Source organism: Rhipicephalus microplus, chromosome X (genome assembly GCF_043290135.1).
Source record: "Rhipicephalus microplus isolate Deutch F79 chromosome X, USDA_Rmic, whole genome shotgun sequence".
NCBI lineage: Eukaryota > Metazoa > Arthropoda > Arachnida > Ixodida > Ixodidae > Rhipicephalus > Rhipicephalus microplus.
In genome coordinates this window covers 280,096,899-280,120,848 of record NC_134710.1, presented here as the reverse complement: position 1 = coordinate 280,120,848, position 23,950 = coordinate 280,096,899, and the positions used below count along the sequence as shown (strand labels likewise).

General features: G+C 45.5%; 2 protein-coding genes across 2 annotated transcripts in view; both read right to left on the bottom strand.

Moving 5' to 3' along the window:
• Positions 1-23,950, bottom strand: part of LOC119168309 (nose resistant to fluoxetine protein 6) — a 106,715-nt gene that overhangs the window by 16,196 nt on the left and 66,569 nt on the right. The gene's annotated exons all lie outside the window — the stretch shown is intronic.
• Positions 3,830-5,192, bottom strand: LOC142776140 (uncharacterized). Its single transcript, XM_075879235.1, has one exon. It carries the CDS (start codon positions 5,159-5,161, stop codon positions 4,187-4,189), a length of 975 nt encoding a protein of 324 aa, XP_075735350.1. The 5' UTR covers positions 5,162-5,192; the 3' UTR covers positions 3,830-4,186.

The window sequence follows — 23,950 nt, the reverse complement described above, 5'->3', positions numbered from 1 at the left end:
TCTGGCGACTTCATAGGTGAACATGTGTGCTAAAGGCAAACCTTGGAAGAAGGCACTCTGAGCTTACCAGTAGCAAAAGTAATGTTGAAAGGCGCGTTTGGTGAAATTCAAACCGAAGCAGCTGCCTCGAATAGCGTACTGCCACAGTGCCCATATTTTCTATCAAAAATAACTGCAAAAGAGTTGTTGAATGCAGGCGTAGCTCTCGATATGAAACCGGTAATCGTTGTCACGAGGTCAATAGCGAAACAAAATTCCACCCACCAAGAACCTCCGTCACGCGTTATCAGTGCCCAGGATCAAAAACGCAGTCTATATGGTAATATCGGTGATCCAAGCTCAGACGCGCTTGAATCTACCCACGAGGGAAGCGAACACGCACCGTTTTTCATTCCTCTCACGAGCTTTGATTTTCAGGTGCTGTCTTTCATCAACAAAACGATGGTGATCGACGAACAGACAACCTAATCGATTGATTTGTGGGGTTGATTTGATTGATATGTGGGGTTTAACGTCCCAAAACCACCATATAAATATGAGAGACGCCGTAGTGGAAGGCTCCGGAAATTTCGACCACCTGGGGTTCTTTAACGTGCACCCAAATCTGAGCACACAGGCTTACAACATTTCCGCCTCCATCAGAAATGCAGCCGCAGCCGGGATTCGAACCCGCGCCCTGCGGGTCAGTAGCCGAGTACCTTAGCCACTATACCACCGTAGCGGTGCAACAGGAAACGTATTTAACCTTGGAAAAGTTCCGCTTAGGTGTTAAAAAGCGAGGCGCAAGCAGTGCTTCATTTTCTGAAAGAAATAACATTTTATACCGCAAGTTCAGGGGCAAGAAAGGCGCAAGCGCTGACCAAACCGTGCTCCCGCTGAAGTACCACGAAAAAATTCTAGAAATTTCTCATCGGGCAGGCTTTTCAGGTCATCTCAAAATTTCCAAGACAAGCGAGACTGCTCAATGAATATTACCGATCGGACTGTTTTAAAGACGTGGAGCAGTTCGTTCGTACTTGCGATGTTTGTCAGTGAACTGGCAGACCACACGAGAAACAAAAGGCGTTTATGACTGCAGTTCCATAATCACTGAGCCGTTTTATTGAGTAATAGTTGGCATTGTATAGTAGTATTTGGCATTACCGGTGACGAAGTCTGCATATAAAAAAATCGGCAAATCCCAAGTACCTGGGAATCGATGTTATGCAAAGCATGCAGATGGAAGGTGACCGTGTTGCAATTTTTTTATTGAGCGACACATCATTAAATGGCGCTGAATATATGTACAAATGTTGCTCGCACAGAAGTATTTATTTTATTTATTTATTTTCATACTCTCAGGGCCCGAGGGCATTACAGAGAGGAGTGGTCTGACAACAATATATCAATAACTGCAATTTTGAAGGCGGCAGATTCTTCGATTGCAGCAATGGAGGCAGGAAGGTGGTTCCAGTCACTGCTTGTTTGAGGCAAAAAAGAAGCATGGCAAGTGTTAGTGCGGCATATGGGAACTTTAACTTTAAGATGATGGTCTAACCGTGGTGATACATAATCTGGGGGAAGGAAAAGATCATTTTTAAGTGTTGGATTCGTGTAAAAGATTTTGTGAAATAGGTTGAGACGGAAGTACTTACGGCGTGACTTAAGTGTTGGTAATCCTAGGGTAGCTTTCATTGAAGAAACACTGGCGTAGCGGTTGTAGTTAGAGAGCACAAAACGAGCTGCACGGTTCTGAACGGTTTCAAGGGCTGTAGTTAATACGGAGCTAAATGGATCCCAAATGGAACAAGCGTATTCCAATTTCGATCTAACGAGTGTTGTGTACAATTTAAGTTTTAAATCTGAGGGAACGGATGAAAAATGACGGCGGAGAAATCCAAGCATGCAATCAGCGTTATTAATTACATGTTCAACATGCATATTCCAAGAGAGGTTGTGGGTTATATGCACGCCAAGGTAACGGTAACTAGTAACGGGGTTTAAAGAGGAGTTTTTGAGGGTATAGGAAAAATGGTCATTGACTTTATTGTGGTGCATTACTCTCATAACTTTACACTTACTGATGTTTAATTTCATGAGCCACTTGTCGCACCAGTTAGAAACAGCGTCAATGTCGGACTGCAATGTAGAAACGTCATGTTGATTATGAATGACACGATACAGTACGCAATCATCAGCAAAAAGCCTAATGGTAGAATTAATTCCGACAGGCAAATCATTAATATAAATAAGAAAAAGCAATGGACCTAAAACCGAACCCTGTGGTACGCCTGATGTTACAGCAACGGTAGGAGAGTTATAATTATTAGCATGAACATACTGCAGACGGTTTGTTAGAAAACAGTGAATCCAGTCAAGGATGTTAGGATCTATACTTAGCTTGCTCATTTTGAGAAGAAGGAGAGTATGCGAAACAGTGTCGAAGGCTTTAGCGTAATCTAAAAAGATGCAGTCGATAATGAAATTATTGTCGAAAGCACGAAAAAGATCGTTAGTAAAAGAAAGTAACTGCGTTTCACAAGAGAAGTGCTTCCTGAAACCGTGTTGCCAAGGGGAAAAAAATGAGTTGGATTCGAGAAAAGATACTAAGTTTGAATAGATGATGTGCTCGAGAAGTTTGCAGGGTACACTGGTTAAAGATATTGGCCTGTAATTGAGGGGAGAGTGGGTGTTACCTGATTTGTGAAGTGGAACCACCTTACCCACCTTCCAATCATCTGGCAAAGTGGAAGACTGCAAAGACTGCGAAAAAAGTTCAGCGAGTATAATGGAAGAATAAAGTTTTGTGTTTTTTAAGAACTTTGAATTGATGCCGTCGTTGCCTGCAGAGCTAGACAATTTCATTTTTTCTATTATACGGCACACTCCAGATGAATCAACAGATATGAAATCCATAGGAAAAAAAGAAAGGTCTTCGACAGAAGGCATAGAAAAGGGTGTTGCCCCAGAAAAACAAGAAACAAATACATCATTCATCACATTGCAGCAGTCACGATTGGAAACAGCATCACCATTGCTATCTAGTAGGTGAAACGTTGTAGATCTGCTGCCACGAACTACATTCCAAAATTGCCGGGGATGATCTTTCAGTAGGGTGGGTAGGGTAATGTTGTGGAATACATTTTTAGCCTGCGCAATGGCGTTTTTGTACTCTTGTTCAGCGACGAAGTACGCGTGCCAACGCTCAGGCGTCATCACCACTTTTGCTCGGCGGAAAATCCTTTTCTTCTTGTTTAGTAAGCGCTTCAAATGGGCGTTAAACCAAGGGGCTTTAGAAGAAGAAAGGATCTGTTTTTTTAGGAATGTAGCGGTCAATCAAAAAAGCGACCTTTTCTTTAAACATAAACCAATGTTCTTGAATGGTGCGTGTATAAAAACCAGGCATATAGTCTGTGATGAAATTAGCAAGTTCATTATTTATTGCAGCAAAATTGGCGTTTTTATAATCTTTAATAAATTTAACTTGCTTCGTGCAAGGTAAATGGGCATGAATACTACAGTGAATAAAACAGGGATCACTTAGACCGGGCATAAATACTAGGGGTGAGACGAGTTCTGGAGTGGTCGTAAGCAGCAAATCTAGTACATTGGCAGAATGAGGTGAGCAACGAGTAGGCTGAAGTACCAGTTGCTTAAGGTTAAAATCTAAACAAACATTCAAAAATGACGAACATTCTATTGAATTTTCCACAAGACTTGGCGGGTCAGTAGACCAGATTATAGAAGGCAAGTTAAAATCTCCAAAAAGAAATAAAGGACATTTGGGAAACCGCACAGTCAACTTATTTAGGACATCATGTAATTCTTGACAAAATGCTGTTGTAGACTGTGGCGGTTTATAGCACACACTGAAAATGAACTTTCTATGCCCTGTAAATACACATGCGCTAACAAATTCTAAGTTGGTGTCGACCATAATCGCACTAGAGATGAAAGTATCCCGGACAGCTATCAACACACCACCGCCTCGACTACCAGTACGATCCGAACGATAAATTTTGTAGCCCGCTTCGCAGCGCAATATTACAAAGTCATGAATAGCGGAAGAGAGCCAAGTTTCTGTGAGCAGTACCACATCCGCAGAACACGTGTCGATAACGGAAGATAAGTCGTCGCGCTTGTTACACACACTACGCACATTGGAATACAGCAGGGACACCTGACTGGCTGATTGCGTTCGTGCTAGCTATGTTGCTGGGGCGGGTAAACTGGCAGCAGCTGGAAGAGTGACGGGGGAAGCATTACCAATGTTACTGTTGTTGCGCTCCTCGCGTGTCTCAAGTTCGCACACACGGTCGGTAACATGGCAATACACATAGACAGTCTTGTTAATATACAATTTGTTTACTCGTAGCGAGTACGGCAGTCCAGAGTTTTTACCAAATTCATGTAACTTTTTTCGGCATTGTCGTGTTGCCCTCGAGAAATCTTCACTAACTGACACCTTAGAGGGTTGAAACTTCTTCCTCTGATAAAAAACGTTATCCTTTATTTTTGACGACTGAAATTTAACAATAATAGGCCGGCACTTATTGGGAACATAGGCACCAAGCCTATGCGCACGCTGTATTGCTTCATTTGATAGGTTGAGGTCAAGTTTTTGAGATATAAGGTCAATGATTATTTTTTCACTCTGCGCCGAACCTTCAGAAACATTGTCAGCAATGCCAAAAAATATCAAATTATCTCTACGAGAGCGATCTTCCAACTCGTCAAGTCGGGAATGAAGAGCAGTCGTTTCGTTTCTTATGACTGTATTTACTGCTTGCGGAAGATCAGGAATATGGTGACCCGAGTCATATGATTCTACCATCGTCTCAACTGTCGCTAGCCTGCTAGAAAGGTCGGTTACTTTCTGTTCTAATAAAGATTGATTGGTTTGAACTTGGTTAAGTACGGCAAGAAGTTCCGCATGACGCGAGTCTACTTTAGCTGAAAGGCTAGCAATAGCTGTCAGCACCTTATCGTCCGGTCCTGGGTTTGATTCAATATCCCCGCACAAAAGTAACTTGAGGACATGAAAGCACTCAGAGACATTGTCATATATAACACTTGGGCCAGGGAAGAGCAGCAGACATGTATCACTGGAGCGCTTTGAGTACAAAGACGGGCGGTTACCAACCTGCACGATGAAGCAGAAAAAATTCACAACCGGTCCCATAGCTGCCGCTCTTTCCTGGCCACTGAAAGGCGCCGACGACGGGCTGATGTTGAAAAGTTGCAGATGCTTATATAACCAGTTGTTTCCACTCGCGCAACGATGTCAAATGGAACATGCGTATTAGCAACACGAGAGGCTGATATGAAGCGATAATGCTCACGAGGATGCTGGCCCTAGACACTGCTTCATAAATCAACTTCAGTGGATGTCACTTAACCACTATTGAGGTTAACCCGACGTGACGGCTGTATCAAAGAAATATATACGTAATGTTTATAAAATTTGGTAGGCAGCACTGAAACCACTATTGACGTTTCATGAAGATTAGCGTCTATTTGAAAAGTAGTTCCGAGACCTGGCGTAGCTCTGTGGGATTCAACTTCCGGTTGCGAAAGCGTGCGGACGTGTTAATCATGAGCTTCGTAGGAGTGGCATCGACGGCTCAGCTGAGCCGTGGTTCCAGGATTGAAATGCCCCTAGATTATGCTGTTATTTTGCCCCCTCTGCCGAATGGGGTTCAGAACACTGTTTTTCTGCATGCGGATGTAAAAGGAAGACATTATCACGAGGAAGACTTTCGCGAGCCACTCTTTCGACGTGTTCAGCCCACCGAGGTTCTTGCGCTCGGCGCTTATCAAATGAACCACGTGTGGGCAGTGACGTGCAGGAGCACTGACGGTGTAAAGAAACTTTTAACTGATCCGCAATTGACTGTGAAAGGCCTCAAATGCATGATAATCGACCCAAGCCACCGCAACGTCCGTCTGAAGCTGCATTGGTTGCTCTACCACGTACGAGAAGAGGACGTACGAAATGTACTGACCCCCTACGGGACGGTGCTTGACGTATGAATGGATAATTGGCGAATTGACGGCTACACCCAGCAGAATACCATGACGAGAACCATGACGCTCCGGCTAAAGGTTAACGTTACGCTGGACAATATACCTAACCAGTTACGAGTTGGAGGAGAGCTCGCACTTATTGTGCCAACCGGAAGAGCGCCGCGGTGTTTGGGCTGCCAGCAGATTGGCCACATTAGGAGGGACTGTCGAGTCCCGCGGTGTGACACTTGCAAGCGTTTTGGACACGCCCCTGCGAACTACACGAAGACGTATGCAGCAGCTACACTGAACACCGGGAGCGTGGATAAATCCGAGCTCACTATAAACGAGGCCGAAGCAGAAGAATCGGTGAAATGAAAAACGGCTTGTGAAAGTTAAACACCTAGTCCAGCAGCCATGACGCTATTGCAGAAAGAACCACCAAGGTCAACTGACAGTGAGGGAGTGCAACCTATCGCGGATGCATCGGCGAAATCACAGGTGACTTCTGCAGAAAAAACATTCAGTACAGGGGGCGTGATGGATGTTAAAGAAGCAGGACAAACAAGTGAACCTGCGTGTATGCAAGCGGCCGCAGAATCATTGACGAGCGCAAAGGAGACTTATGTTTTAAACGACGTAACCGCTGCAACAGATAAGAGCGAATCATCTACTCAAATTGTCCAGGAACCTGCCGAGGGTGGTGCCATGGAGTGACATGACGCCGAGGAACCAGGTGCGGGAAGGAAACGACCACGAGACGCAGCCTCAACAGAATAAAGTGATATGAGCAATCAAGAACCGCCACCAAAAGCAACTCTCCTTTGGAGGCAACGACTGGCGGTCAAACATAATATAACAGAAGGGGTAAAGATGGCGGGAAAACCGGCCTCTTGACAACACATTATGTGTCGCCTTCTACCAAGAAGGTGCACCGGACGACTAAATAGGCGGAGTTCGGCTAAGACGGTATGGTGAGCCGCTACTTGTATTAAAAAAAATGAGCCTGAAACTTAAAAGAGCATTGCGCTTTGCCAGCTTAAATGTACGCGGATTAGCTTCAAGAAGGCGGCAGTACCAGTTGAGTAGGCTGTTTTCGGAGCATGACTTGGATGTGATTGCTGTGCAGGAAACTAAGATAGCGACAGAGAAAGATACCGATCATATGACGTTACCTTTTCGCTCAATGTACAACATCTGTGTATCCCATGCTGATGGCTTATCAGGAGGGTGTGCGCTCTTCATACGACGATTAATAGGCGTTGTTGAAAGAAGTGTAGCAAGCAGCAATAAAGGACGCTACGTAGTGTGTGATTTTTCTTTCTTGAATTTCGAATGACGTGTCATATGCGTTTATGCTCCGAACCGAGACAGTGAAAGGAAAGTTTTCTTTGAAGAAATAAGTAACTTACTGGAATGTGACAAATATGTAGTGCTTTTTGGTGATTTAACTCTGTTTGTAGAAAGGAGGACCGTGCCAAGCCGGCCCAGTCATTTGATAAAAGCGCAGTGTTCTTAAAAGAGATGATTGCAGAAAATGGCCGGGAAGATGTTGGTTTATGTATCTCTAATTGCAGTGTTCAATTTACGCACTTTCAGGGTCTAAGCCACGCACGTTTAGACGGAGCTTACATATCACTGGACCTTATTATGTGCTGTGATGAATATGTTGTTACACCAGTGTCTTTCAGTGACCACTGTATGATTTGTTTCACACTTGACGCTAAAGACAGGACTCCGAAATTTAACTGGCTCTTGTGGAAACTAAACAGCCATATCTTGAAAGATGAATCTTATGGTAAAGATGTAACCGAAGCCCTCACAAAACTCTACTGTAATCAAAAAGATGACTGGGAAACAAAGTGGGAATTTTTCAAACAAGAGGTTGAAATGAATGCGATAGAACGATCTAAAAAATAAATTCGAGAAGAAACAGGCGGAAAGGAACCTGCGAAGGCAATTACAAGTGCTCCTGCAGGAAGAAACTGTGAAACTCGGCTCCTTTACCAATCAAATAACAGATACTAAAAACAAACTGGAGATTTTAGATAAAGAGAAGTATAAAGGCGCTATAATAAGAGCTAGAAGTGAAAAACTTTGAATAGGTGAGACACCCACAAAACGAGCTTTGGGTGACGAAAAAAATACGCACAAAGAAATGAAATCAGAGAAATAGTACGCAATGACAGACTGACGAATGAAAAAGGTCAGATTATGGAGGCGTTTGTGGACCATTATCGCACTCTGCTCGGAAAACGAGTTTTAGTGATGTCTTTCTTGATACGATGCCGAAGCTTGACGCCGATACACGAGAAAAATTAGGGGCTCCTATCGGCGTACAGGAAATAAAAAAACTATTGATGACCTAAGTACAGGCAAGACGCCTGGCCCAGATGGAATCGGGGCTGAGTTTTATAAAGTTTGTAAAGAAGACGCGGCAGTTGCGCTATACGAAGTTATCGTAGAAACATACAAAAAGAAAAAACTGCCACGCTCCTACACGCAGGAGCATACTGCCTTGATTCCGAAGACACATGATAGCAGCAAACTTCAATCTGTAACATCATATCAACCTATCAGTCTTTTGAACATTGATTATAAAATATTCATGAAGGTTTTAGCCAGGAGAATTCAAAACATCACTGAAAAGATTATAGGGACACACCAGACATGCGGCATAAAGGGTCGCAGCATCACAACGAACATACATATAGTAAGAAGTGTACTAGAGATTTGTGGCGCCTTTGAAGAACGAATAGCAATCATGCAGATAGATTTACAGAAACCTTTTGACCGTGTCTCCCATGAAGTATTGTTCAATGTGTTGAAGCATGTGGGAGTTCGTGACGTAATTTTTGGTGGTTTGAAGATGGCATATTCACAGTGTGTAACGCAGTGATAGTCAATAAGCAGCTCAGTGAAGAAATTGAAATACTAAGTTCTATCAGACAGGGATGCTCGGCCTCAGCATTGTTATTCGGCATATACCTAGAACCCTTTTGCTTATCAATCATTCAAAACTCAAATGTGTAAGGCTTTCGGTTACAGAACACGGAGATAAAATTACTCGCATATGCTGACGATGTGGCAGTACTCTGCCAAGATAGACAAAGTTTATGTGAAGTCGTTTACATTGTAAATAAATTTTGTGACATGACGGGCAGTGTAATTAACTGGCATAAAACAACTGACTTTTGGTACGGCAATCAGTATGTGAGGCCCTAGGTATACCATAACGTAAAATGGGAAAGCGAACCCCAAAAGTACCTTGGTGTACCCTTGGACAGCTATCGCGACAACGCGGATTACTGGAAAGGTGAAGGAGAAACCCTCAGGCAAAAAACAAATGCCTGGAGTGGTCCGGATTTGTCTATATTCGCACGTGCAACTGTATGCTACATGTTTTTGATATCAAAAGTCTGGTATGTCATGCAAGTTATCTGTATGTCACGCGTCAATGTACAGAAGTTTCACAGGATTTTTGCTGTGTTTGTGTGGAAATCGCCGTGGGAACGTACAAGCCGGTCTAATTTATTCCAGTCCGTTAGCAATGGCGGACTCGGTTTATGTCATTTATTTATTAAACAACATGTCTCTCGGCTTAGTTTCCTTCGCGATCAAAGAAACAAATTTCTCCAAACAGTGATAAAAGTAAGGCTGTCATCACGCATCCCAGATTTTGTTGTGTCTACAAACAGTGATATGTGCCGATATGTGACTGGTTTTTATACAGTCTTTTGAGTTTTTGAAAATGCGCTTTTCGCTAGAATATCTTGCCACTGTTAAGCGAAAAAATCTGTACAGGATCTCCGTGATGTCTTGTTCCCAACACCTTTGTACAGATCTATGTTCAATGGAGGACCCGGACAGGACGTTTTGAAAACGGTCAAAAGGATGAAAGTAAAAGCAGGGGCAAAAACTTTCTTTTTTAAATTGCATTCTGGGACTCTCCCCGTAAAGCAGTGGCTAGCGGACAAGGGAATCGACCTACCATGGACAACCAATTGTTCACTTTGTAAAAGACCTGAGACAATAGACCATGTGTTTATTCATTGCTGGGACGCTGTCTCTCATTGGGACATCCTTCCAAGAACATTGAAAAAAGATCTCCCTATTACAAGCCATAGCATTCGTCTTCTTTGTGTGGATGAGGACGACGGCATACCATACGACATGGTTATGTTAATTATTCTTCACAGCATATGGCAGACCGCAATGGCTTACAGACATCTTGACCAGAACATACGTCCTGTCCGGGTGAACTTCATTGCAAATATGCGGTATATCACTGAGGTGTATAAACAACAAGAATAACCTCCCAGCTGGCCAACAATGTTAGAGGAATTGTGCAACCTGAAAAAATTTTAATGTGAGCACTTCGGATCAAATATTGGTCCAAGTGTATTTTATCATTCATGTTTCTGTGTGAACACCTGTAAAGAAAAACAGGTAATAAAGAAAAAACTGGCGTATCTCTGTGGCAGAATGCTCGACTGCCACGCAGAATGCTTGGGTTCGATTCTTGCTGGGACACTCAAATTTATTTTTTGCATTCGTCGAGGGGTCAACGTTGCCTATGACAACACATCTTTGGGGGTGAACACTGACATTTATTCCATGCCTTCGTTGGGTCGACACTAAAGATATCAGGTATTGCTTAACTCTCACGCGTTAAAATGGCCCATTTGTGTTCTCATCTTTCCTGGGTAGATACTGAGTGTCAATCACATATGGCACATACCCGCATACCAGCGGCACATACCTCACCGTGAGTATGTGCCACGGTCTGGCGGGAAGCGTTTAAAGACGTACGCGACGGGATCATGTCTTGAACAGCGCGTCATATTCGTCAAACAATTTTACCCTCCTTTGCTAATTTTGGTTCACGCGAAGATAAGAGGGTGACCACTAGAGCATTTAAACGTAAGAAGCTAAAAGGATAGATACGCTCGAATTCACCGAAGCTCGCTAAGAAGAGCTTCGCATTTATTATATTTGGATTATTGTGTACCCTGCAACTAAATTTACTGAGACGTTGCCGCGGCAACGTCTTACATCGGTAGGAATAGTGGATGCCCTTTTTTTTCATCTTTTGCCGTGTGGGTTTTCCGAGTGAAATACAGTCCGATTTAGATAGTGTCTTCACAAGCGAGTTAAACACCTTTCTTAATAGGTGCGGTATGAAGATATACCACAGCTCCACTGAACATCCGCAAATCAACAGTGTACTGAGGAATAATTCTGTAATGAAGCGGGTATTGCGCGCTTTGTGTTACGAGCGAAAAAAACAATGGATGAGGCACTGCGTTACCAGGTAATGCTTTTTGCAATACGTTCCTTAGCACATGAATTGACATGTTTCACCTCAGCAAAGCTTGTGTACGGAAGGGCACTGCGCTCCTTGCTCAGTCTAGTTCATGAGAACTGGGAAGATTAGCATAGCGATTTGACTGTCGTACAGTACATTGCAACCTACTACAACGCTTGCACGACACGCAGGCTTTGGTGGAAGCTATTATGCTTGAAGCACAGACAAACGCGAATAAGCATTAAGATAAAAATAGCAAACTGTGCCAGTTTCACGTATACATAGGAGAAAATGTGCTCATGTCGTGTACTTCTATAGCTAACTAGTTGGAGGTACTCTGGAAAGGCCCCGGGACGTTACAACAGAAATTCTGAGACACAACCTTCGTAGTTAAACGGCTAGGTTGTAGCAAATAAGTGCGTATCTATGGCAGGAACCTCATAAAGCCCTATGTAAAGAGAGCGCCGATTGTGAATTTAGTGTTCAACCAACCTGAAGAAGTAGCAGCTTAACTTCCTGGTATTCCCCGTGACATGACTGCTTTCTGTGGATGAAATACCTAATTTGAAAGTAGACAGGGCTGCTCTGAGTGAAAGTGAGCTGGTAGATCTAATAGATTTCATAGCAGAGCATAGACAAGGACTTTGAAAGCTTCCCGGTCGGACCACTCTGAGGACTCGTGATGTAGGGCTTATAGCGGAAGCTGACCACCCAACGTTGCACAGCAGCAGGCGGTGTAAAGCTTACAGATGTTCACAATGCCACGAAAGGTTGCTGAGCGAAGCAGTCGATCAGATGCTGGGGCTGAAAGTGGCCGAACAAGGTGAAGAAAGCTGCATGTCTCCAATGACAATTGTAGAAACTAACGGTAAAGAACCGCAGCTATGTATCGATCCTGCCCAGCACGGGTTCTGTAAGGGTGACTCTTGCGAAACCCAATTAGCCCTTTTTGTCCAAGATCTGCACACAAGTCTAGATACTAACCTACCGATTGACGTAATTTTTCTGGATTTCTCGGAAGCGTTCGACAAGGTACCTCATAAGCGACTGCTAATGAAACTTAGATCTTTAAATATACATCCCGATGTTTTAGCTTAGATTGAGGAATTTCTAAGTAAACACTCCCAGTTTGTTTCAATTGATGACGTGCCCTTCCAGTAACATCAGGTGTCCCCCAAGGCTCCGTTCTTGGTCCCCTTCTCTTCCTAATTTATATTAATGATTTAGCTTCGCATGTCTCCTCCAGTATCCGTTTGTTTGCTGACGACTGTGTAATCTATCACTCAATCACTAACCCGACAGGTCAAACCTCTATTCAAGATGACCTTAACCACGTGCAGGACTGGTGTGAAAGCTGGCTTATGAAACTTAACCCTAACAAATGTAAAACAGTCTCTTTCCACCGCCGTAGCAACCCCTCTTTGTTCCCTTACTCAATCGCTAACGTCGCCCTCGAACACGTACAATCATATAAGTATTTCGATGTCACCCTGTGCAATGATCTTAACTGGCGCCTTCATGTTACCAACATTATATCATCTGCAAATAAATCCCTAGGTTTCCTGAAACGTCACCTTCGGCACGCCCCGCAGGACGTCAAGTTACAGGCCTACAAATCCCTTATTCGCTCTAAATTGGAATATGCCTCTGCAATATGGAACCCACATCAAGCATATCTCATCGACTCACTTGAGGCAGTTCAAAACCGTGCTACTAGGTTCATTCATTTTTCGTATTCGTATAATATTAGTGTATCATCCCTCAAAAAGAATCTGCTCTTTTAAACCTTGACGTTCGCCGTCGCATTTCCAGCCTCTGCCTGTTTCAGAAAATGTTTCACAGCCCATTCCGTTATCCCTACATTGTTCCACCAGCCCGCATATCTCACCGCACTAGATATTCACTTCAAGTTACCCGTCCACGCATTAGAACGACCACTTTTTCTATGTCCTTTTTGGTACGGACTGCAAACGAGTGGAATGATCTTCCCCACGACGTCGTGGCCATTTCCTGTCCATCAATATTTTTCGACCAACTGTCTGCACGTCTTTCGCAATGAAAACCCGTGTCCATAAAAAAATTATTTGTTAACCCACCCCTTATGTAGTATCCCGTCGGGGGTCTTTAAGGAAATAAAGTGAAGATTACCGTATGCTTAACTCTGTGACCGTTACCAAAGCGTATCTCTTGCCGCACGTAGAAGACTGCCGCGAAAAGGTGAGCAAACTTAAGTTCATCTCTACGCTCGATTTAGTGCGAGGGTACTGGCAAGTGCCGTTAACAGAACGAGCGGGCGAATCGGTTTCCTTCGTGACTACTTTAGGCACCTTCCGGCTTTTGGTTCTTCCATTCGGTCTTAAGAATGCCTCCTTTGCCTGTTCGAGACTTATGGATCCGGTGCTAGCCGAAGTACAGGCATTCACACCACCATATATTGACGACATCGCAGTATTCTAGAATACTTTGCCAGAGCACGAGAATCATCTGCGGAAGGTACTTAAGTAGGCTTGGTGAGGCTGGCCTAACTCTAAAAGCCCGGAAGTGCAAGTTAGGTATCTAGGAAGTCACCCTGCCGTGGTGGTCTAGTGGCTAAGGTACTCGGCTGCTGACCCGCAGGTCGCGGGTTCGAATCCCGGCTGTGGCGGCTGCATCTCCGATGGAGGCGGAAATGTTGTAGGCCTGTGTTCTCAGATTTGGGTGCATGTTAAAGAACCCCAGGTGGTCTAAATTTCCGGAGCCCTCCACTACGGCGTCTCTCATAATCATATGGTTGTTTTGGGACGTTAAACCCCACATATCAATGAATCAGGTATCTAGGAAGTCGGCCACATATGTCGCAGTTTATGTCAAGTACTTTGAAGCTCACTTGACTTAAAGATTGTGACAATCAACGACTTCCATCAGCCGTAAAACAAAACGAAACTCTGTACTTTCTTGGGTATGGTAGGCTACTACAAGCACTATATCAAGTGTTTCTCTTAGGTGGCCAGCCCACTTACAGATGCGCTGAAAAAAAGATGCTCCTGATTGCGTAAAATGGGAGAGCGCGAAACAAGCTTCGCTTAATTTTTTGAAGGTAGTTCTCACCGCCAAGCCTGTCCTGGTAAGCGCAGACCCCTCGAAACACTTTTATTGGGCAGTGTGACGCACGCGAAAAGGGGCTGGGTGTAGCTTTGAGTCAGGAAAACGAGCACGGCCATGCACATCTCATTTTGTACGTAATCTAAACGTCGCCTGATCGTGAACAAGCTTACAGCACCTCACAAAAACAATTCACCTGCCCCGTTTGGGCTCCAGAAGACCTTTCCTGTTATCTGGCTGGTTCTGAATTCATTTTCATAACGAATCATCGCCTACTCACGTGGATTTAACAGATGCCGAACAAGAATGGCAGGTTGTTACGTTGGAGCCTCAGTTTGCAACCGTACTCGTTTATCATTAAAAACAAAAATGAATCGCTGCGCACAAATGCAGATAGTCTGAGCAGGGCTTTCTCTCACTTTTTGCTGGTCGGCATACTGGCACGAAAGCCTTGATTCAGTATTTATATGTAACTGTAACTGTCGCAAGTCCTCCACAGTCAACTTCGTTTCGAATGAAATGCTTCCAAAACGCTCTGCGTGTGAGTCTGGGCTGCCCGAGGTCGGCAGTTGTTCGGGGTGTTTGCGGCGGTTCTTGCTATTTTGCATATGCCCACGATTCTGGCCCGGGATTCTTGCACTCGGTGACGCCTGCAGTTTTCTGCTACGCCATGCACTCCACGTTTCGTCACATCGTCCTACAAAATCTAACCCTGCCCACATCCCAAAGGTACGCACACTTCGACTTGGAAACCGAGCACTGCGTCATCTGACCTCGGAAAGCCAGAGGCCACATCACTGGATCCTTCCAGACGTGGGTCGCAAAGTACTTCGACGCTTCTGTGCACCACGAAACTATCTGTCAGGAAAGCAGCCGGCTGGACTGTTCAAGCCCCGCGAAAGTGCCACTTCGTCTAAAACTTCGATGAACCTTGCGAAAAAATAACCAGTTCATGTGCAGACGTTTCTTTGCTCCTTGGTGTTCTTCCGTGGGGAAGTGCTGTTGCGTTTGCGCACCGCTCGCTACTTATCAGCCATTGCCCAAGTCTGACTCATCTGCTTCGAACGATAATCTACGTTCGCACATGTGCCTTAATGTGCGTTCCCGCCACCTTTGTTCATGGCGCGCCTCTATAATCGACTGCCCACCACGCCGCGGGGCCATTGTTGTTCACCCTCTTTTTGCAAGCATGCCACATTAAAACCTACGTGCTTCCTTCTCACGGCGTCTTCCTCTCACGGCGTCTTCCTCTCCCGGCTTGGAGACCAACTCGGCCAAACGTAGGAGCTGAGCAACCGTCTTTACTTCTATTTGCTTTGCTCTTTCTTTTTTTATGCTTTTTTGTTTGTGATTTACAGTTTTTTCTGTGTGTTTTTCTGTTTATTTCTATCTTGCTTCCTATTTTTCCCTTCACTTTCTTTGAAAGTTTTCGCTTTTTAACTCTTTTGCATTTTTCTGCGTGGTTTCTTTTGCCGTGCTTCTATAGCCATAGCTGTAATGTCTACACCTAAAAACATCATCGAGGCGCAAGAAGAACAAGCCGAAGACGACTTCTTTTTAGCGCGAGCACGAGCGCGCGCTGACTATTTCATAGTTGGCTATGCCATATGTGATTTTACCTACGTTAATATTAGCATCAAGGTGTTACAAGGACAAGAAGAATACTTGTATAGCATCATCATCATGATGCTCGACGAACAAAAAGACAGCTGTTCTGTGGCGCGAGCAAGCGCTTAATATGTTACAGCTGATTATGCTGTAGATTGTTTTGTCTGCGTTACACCAAGCGACGACGACAACATACAACAGCCCGGCACTCTAATGTACCCGACACATCAAAAGTCGAGTGCTCTCGCTCACCAAAGCTGGTTGGAAAAAAATTCGGCGGATCCCACGTACCTTGGAAATTGATGTTACGGGAATCATGCGGAGGAAACGTGACCATGTTCTAATTTTTAATAAGGTGACAATTCATGAAATGAGCCAAAATATTTGTAACAATGTTGCACGCACAGAGATCTGTTGAAAAATTGCAGTTGTTTATATAACCCGTTGTTTGCACTAACGCAACATGGCCAACAGAAACATGAGCAACACCAGAAGCAATAAGCTAGGGTATGAAGCGCAGGTGCTCGCGAGGATGGCAGCCCTGCACAATGCTACTTAAAGCAACTCTAGCGCGCAGCTTCCAACTAGAATTGGCGTTAACTGGACGTGATGGCTATATTACAGTAGCACACATGTAAGCTTTTCAAAAACGGATAGTCAGCAGCTGCAACCACTACTGACTTTTGACGAACATTAGGGTTTACTTGAAATGCAGTTCCGAGGTCTGAAGTGGCTATGTGGTTGAATGCTTGGGTTCGATTACTGCTGGAACCCTGCCATTATTTCTTCACATCAGTAGGGTCAACGCTGCCGACATCGGGTTTTTCTGAACGCTCACGCGTCAAAACTGCCCATGTGTATTCTCGTCGTTCTTGGGTGGATGCTCAGTTTCAATCACCTTTGGTCCATACTCGCGGGCGGATATGAGCCCCTGTTTGGCGGGAAGTGTTTGAAGACGTACTATCGGCATCAAATGAAACACAAATAGCGTAGCGCTTGGCACAAGCCTTATCAATGGCATAGTGTGTGCCATCGACCAGTCATTGACACAGACAGGCCCACACATCCGGTGTGGCAGCACTGCGCGATCCCCCTTTAGTGCACTATTTCTGCTTGTGTTCCGGGTATGGTATTTGAAAGAAACAAAAAAACAGAGGTTAAAAACTGCAGCGGAAGGCGAGAATTTAATCACGGTTTGTCCTCAGAGAGTCTATCATCATAGAATTCCTGACTGATTTTATTTATAGTAGACAAAAGTCGGTTCATAATGCTGGCAATTCCACGCTGTTTCACTTCGTGCCGGTAAAGCGAAGCAATTTGCGCTTTCTCTTCCGAAAAAACGCTCGGCATTTCCAGTTAAAGTGACACGTTTTCACGTCGGTCTCTAAAAGAAGGGTGCAGGTGAAGCAGCGCTGGCGAACGAGATACTACGATCGTTTGAAAATCAACCACAAGCCAATTATATTTCTATTTTTGTTTTATCGTGCCAAATCACCGATTAGACTGAGCTTCATCGGTTTACACGTCCGGGACAGCTCCGGGCGGCCCCGGACGCCGGCACCGCATTCGTTTTTCTCGGGGACCAACTGGAAGCTCCGCTCACTGGTCCGGGATCACTCGGACGCATGTTCGTTTTTCGCGTGCCTGGCGGGCTGCGGGCGGCCCGGGACCGCCCGAACAATTAGGCCGCTGGCAGACGACAGCGCGGTGCGCATGCTGTGCGGCCATCTTAAGTTAGACACAGGAAATTTTCGATGCGCTCTTGCTCTGTCTTTGCTTTTTTTGTCCGCTTCTCGCATGTTTCTGGATTTCGAATTGTTAGCGCACCCAGTTTTTGTCATCGGTGTTCTGAGCCACGTCGGGCATGTGTGTATTCCCGAAGGTCGGGCAAACACGCGTTATACTCGCTAGGAGAAACAGCGGTGGAACGACCGCGCCGGTCTACGACGCACACGCGCTCGAGTAGTTCACTTACAGTAAGTTGCTTCACAACAGAAATAGGTATAATTCACTACCTAACTGCTGTTTAGGTTGCAAATGAGTCAGCGTTGTGGCCTGTGTTTTAGCTATGGAGGGAGCAGACGCCATAGCCGCGCATGGCAGACGCCACAGCGGATGCAGTCAGCATCAAGCGCGCAGATGGCCCGAGGCCGCTCGGGCTGGCTCGGGACTTTTAGATCACGTGCATGTGACGTAACCACCTGTGAGCAGAGGCGTGCACGGGCCATCCACGAGTAATCCGAGACTCGGTAAATCGATGAAGCTGACTGTGACGCGGAAGTAAAAGCAAAGAATTGCGAGTGATACAATCAAAAGAGCTTGGCACGCCCTTTACCACCATACGAAAACTAGAGCAGAAACTGAGATAACGCACTGTAGAGGATCGTGCAGTGCTGCCAAACCGGCTGTGCACGCCTGTCTATGGTGATGACTGCACGGCCAACACTATACTGCTTCTAATGCTTGAAACACGCGCTCCGCTGTTCGGGTTTCATTTGACGCCGATCATGTCATGACCAGTACGTCGTATTCGTACGACCGGGTTACCCTAGTTAAGGGGGTGATCAGGAAAGCACCCAGACATAAGTAGATAGATAGATAGATAGATAGATAGATAGATAGATAGATAGATAGATAGATAGATAGATAGATAGATAGATAGATAGATAGATAGATAGATAGATAGATAGATAGATAGATAGATAGATAGATAGATAGATAGATAGATACGCTCAAGGTCGCCGAAGTTCGCTAAGAACTGCTTCGCATTTAATACTAAATCAGGCGGGCCAATAACCAGAAATATCTTTGGAACGCAAGTTTAACCATACCTTCTACACGTTCGAGCTTGCGTTTGTATGTGTGCACGTATATATAGGCATGCGAAATTTCAAAAAAATCCTGAGGAAGACCAAGTGATTCTTTGTAGAACACATCTCTCTCGTCTCAGTGCTTTTTTGGACTTTTCGCTGCTGTTGTGGGGTGTATTGCCCCGTACGTTGCGGTAATGGATGTACAACCTCACGAGGTCACGTCCGACTCCGCTTTGACCGCGGCCACTACTTCGAGGAAGTGAGGAAACACATCCAGTGAGAGCGATGACAATGAGCTGTACTCCGCATCTTGCGACGAGTCTTCAGACGACGGCTTTCAACCTGTCCTACACCGCAAGGCCAAGCGCTACACCGCAAGGCCAAGCGACGGATCATCAATCCATCGGCGGTGTCAAGTACAGCCACCGTGAAAACGGCACCCCAGCGATGGCCCCATTCCATCCTGTTCGTGCCAAAGAACGTTACCGAAAGTCTGCGCGTTCTGAACAGGCAAGCCTTTCGCTCTATTTTGAGAACACTGTGCCGAACGAGATTAAAGACGCACGGCTTAATACAAGAAGAAACATCCTGGCTGTCGATGTGCTGCACCTGAGTGCGCTGAGCAGGCTGCAACAAGTAACACAACTGGGAAACATTGCAGTCAGGTGCATCATACCAGCCGATGGTGCGACCACATCAGGAGTCATTTACGGCATTAACACGGAAATCCCAAACGCAGACCTTCCAATACTTATAAAACAAGCAAGTCAAGACAACGTCATTGTCAGCGTTGGACGGCTTGGTAACACACGCTGTGTGAAACTAACGTTCAAAGGTGACTGTCTTCCCGCATACGTGAAGGTTGGCCACTTTCGTCAACAAGTTCGACCGTTTATTCCTAAACCCATGCAATGCTTCAATTTTCAGAAGATCGGCCATGTAAAGGGTGTTTGCAGGAGCTCCGCAGCGTGCACCTGGTGCACCGAACCACACGCGGAAGACAACTGTAGCGCTACCACACTGAAGTGTCCTAACTTCCAGGGTGCTCACAAGGCTTCTTCGAAAGTATGTCTGCACATAAAGAAAGAATTTTCTATTCTGAAGCAAATGCTACGAGACAGCTCAACCCTCAAAGAAGCTCCTGAGAAAATCCGGCGAAGATGACGTCGCCGTCTAAGGTCGTCACGTCGGACGGTGCCAACTTCAGGCAATAAGTCGACGCATCACGCCAGCTGCCGTTTCCAGCACGGTGAACACAGACGTTGGCAAAGAGTAAAGGAGCAGACTAGTCTCTACAGAAGAGTGGCCTCTACTTACGCGTATACAACACTCAGAAGAGCCGCAGCAGAAGCCGTCTTCTTCAGAGCAAGCTGCTTCAATGGAGGATTCGCGAAACGCAGATCAGCAAGTGATAGCTCTTTTGCGACCCTTAATTAACGCCATTCGCTTGTTGTTAAGCAACATGCACACAGCGTCAGCAAGAAGTGCATTGCGATTACTGGACGCATTAAGTCCAGTACTCGCAGCACTTGAGTAAATAATGGCTCACCAGCCACTGTCTTTCAGAGAAGAGGTCAGAAAGGCAGCGATTATTCAATAAAATTCCCGGGGACTGAGGTCACGCATCACCGATTTCCGTCGCTTCGTGTACACCAATAAGCTCCCCATCATTGTCATCTGTGAGCCAAATTTGCAGAAAGAAATAAGACTTTCTGGTTATGAGTCATTTATTTCGTCTACAACTGCGGACAATAGCAAAGTTCTGATGTTTATTCGCCGCGACCTAACCTACATTCATCATCCGGTGACACTCCACGACGACAATCATTATATAAATATAACAGTGAAAAGGAGACTCATCATCACGGTTGTGGGTGCCTACCTCTCTCCGTCAAGCCGTTTTGACCATACAAGAATACACGGTATCCTGTCAGCAACTTCTCACCCATGCATTATAATTGGCGACTCCAACGCCCATCATACAATCTGAGGAAGTTCGAAGACCAATGTTAAAGGGAGGAAGTTGGTATCTTTCGCCTCCGACAACCAACTTTTCTTGCTAAATGATGGCAGTCCACCGTTCCTACGTGCTTCAAGGTATAGCAGCTGCCTTGACCTGGCCTTTGTCTTACGAAGCCTCGTCAGGCATGGTCAGTGGTTTCCAGACATAGAAACGCATGGAAGTAACCACATTCCCACTTACTTCAAAATCGAAGGATTGTCCCATGCTAAGATACGTGATAGTGTTCAGAGGGTGGACTGGTTGAAATTCCAGTCTCGCATGGAAGAGCAATGTGAAGCCAACATATCCATCAACATAGAGGAGATAATTAAAAGCAGAATACACGACACTATACGTGTACCCTCACCTGCTCTCCCAAAGTAACGGAATTTGACATCGAGCGAGAACGACTTCGCGCGATCCGACGGCGTGCTGAACGAAGATACCGACGCACGGAGCCAATAGAAGACTTACGGATTGCTCGACGTATACAAAAGAAGATTCAGCGCCAGATGAATAAACTCGAGTCACAACGTTGGACTGCTTTTTGTGATTCACTTGACCCACGAAAACCTTTATCCCAATTGTGGAAGACGGTACGAGGTCTCCGCACAAAACCCACTCAGTGGTCACAATTCAGGGCTCTCGCACTTTCTGAACAGAGACGCGGCATTGACGTGGCAGAAGACTTCTGTGCCAGAGTATAGGGGCCACTCGCAGTGCCCGATAGCCTATTGCCTTCGACAAACTGTCCACAAACACTGTATTCCCGCATGAATATGCGTTTTTCCATCGTGGAGCTCAGAGCAGCACTTGCTTTGTGTGGACGCACGTCAGCACCAGGGCCCGATAGGATTTCCTATAGGGCCTTGTGTCATCTGAGCGAACGCGCGAGAATCCTCCTTTTAGAGTTGTACAACAAATCCTGGCAAGATAGAACGCTCCCGACAAGCTGGAAGACAAGTCGCCTAGTTCCACTTCTGAAGCCAGGCAAGTCAATGTTGGAGCTCTCATCTTATCGTCCGATCGCATTGGCCAGTTGTCTAGGCAAAGTTATGGAGAGGATGATCCTGGGACGCCTGGAGTGGTTTTCGGATGTAACAACATCTACCCAGATGCCATGGCAGGATTTCGGCGTGGTAGAGCATCGATTGACATTGTAGTCGATCTGGTCAGTTACGTCCAACACGAGAAAGGCCGTAAGCGTCTCTGCGCATCTTTATTCCTAGACATGAAAGAGGCGTATGACAACGTTACACATGAAGCTGTTTTCACCACTCTCGAAGATATAGGAGTAGGTGGTTAGATGTATCGCTGGATACGTAGTTATTTGTCAATGCGATCCTTCTTTTTGAGCACTGAAGACAGCCCAGACATTACAGCCACCGTGGCGTCCCCCAGGGTGGCGTACTCATCCCTGTGTTGTTCAATTTTACGTTAATTGCTCTCACTGAGCATCTGCCAAGCACGGTCAGGCTATCAATGTACGCAGATGATATCTGCGTTTGGGCATCGGCTGTAACACGTCTGCAGTTACGAGGGAGAAATCAAAAAGCTGCCACTGAAACATTACGCTACCTCTGAAATTGAAGCTTGGAAATTTCTTCCGAGAATTCCGCCATCGTAGCTTTTACATGAAAGCCTAAGGATAAGTATACTATAAGCATCAATGGTCAAACTGTACCATACGTTCGATCGCACAAGTTTTTGGGCGACATAATCAACAGAAATATATCATGGCGCGATCAGGTTTCATACATGAAGAAACAGTTAATGGACATCAGTAATGTACTGAAGTTTTTTGCAGGGAAGACTTGGGAAATGTCAAGCAGTGCAATGCTACAGCTGTAAAGAGTACTTTTTCTCGCTTTCCTGCGGTACAGTTTACCGGCATTGACCAATGCAAGCAAAACAAGTCTTCGAACGCTACAGAGTGTTCAGTCCCAGGCACTCCGGATTTGCCTCAGCTTGCCTCGTAGTGCGTCGACAATGGCTACTATAGCTATCGGCGGTGACCACCTCATCACGACACATTTCAACGTTGAGGCACTCAGGACACATATAAGGCATATTGCTCGGACACCCTGCCACCACCTAGCCTCTTTACTAGCAGACAGACCACGTTCGTCATTTTGCCAAACGGTCACCACATATCGCGATTCTTTGCCAACATGCTTCCCACCCGCCGCCAGGCCTTCGACTCCTCTCTGGTGCCTGACTCAGGCTAACATCAGGCTAACTATACCTGGCATCTAGAAAAAAGCAGATATGCCGTCACCTGCTCTTAGACAGCTTGCTCTCCTCTTGTTATACAAGACGTATCAAGGCTGTATACACGTATACACCGACGGCTCTGTTTTACAGAAGAGTTCAAAGGCATCATTTGTTATACCGATAAAAGACACAAGAAAATTCAAGACCTCCCACCTTACGACATCAACGGGAGCAGAGCTCACAGCTCTTCGTGCCGCATTGCAATTCATCAGCGATCAACAGCCACAAAAATGGACAGTTTTCAGCGACTGAAAGGCGGCACTGCAATTCCTTCTATCACCTTTACGCCATGGCCCGTACGAACAGCTGGTATTTGAGATTGCATAAAAGACTCAACAATTCATTGAGAAGGGACATGAAATAGCATTTCAATGGCTTCCAAGTCATTGTGGAATAATTGGCAATGAACGGGCCGATCGAGCTGCCCGTTTTGCCCATACTGAAAGCAATGAAATATCAATTCCGCTTTCCAGAACTGACGCTGCACGGAAACTCCGCATTCTTCCTCGTAAGCGCACCACGTCACAATGGCACAAGTCACACTTCATCTATGCTCGGTTAGGTACTTTAGACCCAACTCTCAGTCTTCGAATTCCTCCGGAATCACGCCGAGAAGACGCTACTATGCTGTGCAGATTATGGTTGGGCGTCGCATTTACCATTGCGTACGCGTTCCGCATAGGAATGGCTGACACTGCTGCATGCGACCATTGTGGCAGTGATGAAACAACTTGGCACATTCTGTGTGAATGCCCACAATACTACTCGCATAGACAGTCACTCTGCAATGCACTAGATGAACTGGACAACCAGCCTCTTTCGGAAGAAAGAATCCTGTGCTGCCGACAGGACTTTATGTCGCAGAAGAAGGCTGTGAAG

Excerpts from the sequence above, each read along its gene's own strand:
- LOC142776140 (XM_075879235.1), bottom strand. The coding sequence starts at position 5,161 with ATGGGACCGGTTGTGAATTTTTTCTGCTTCATCGTGCAGGTTGGTAAC.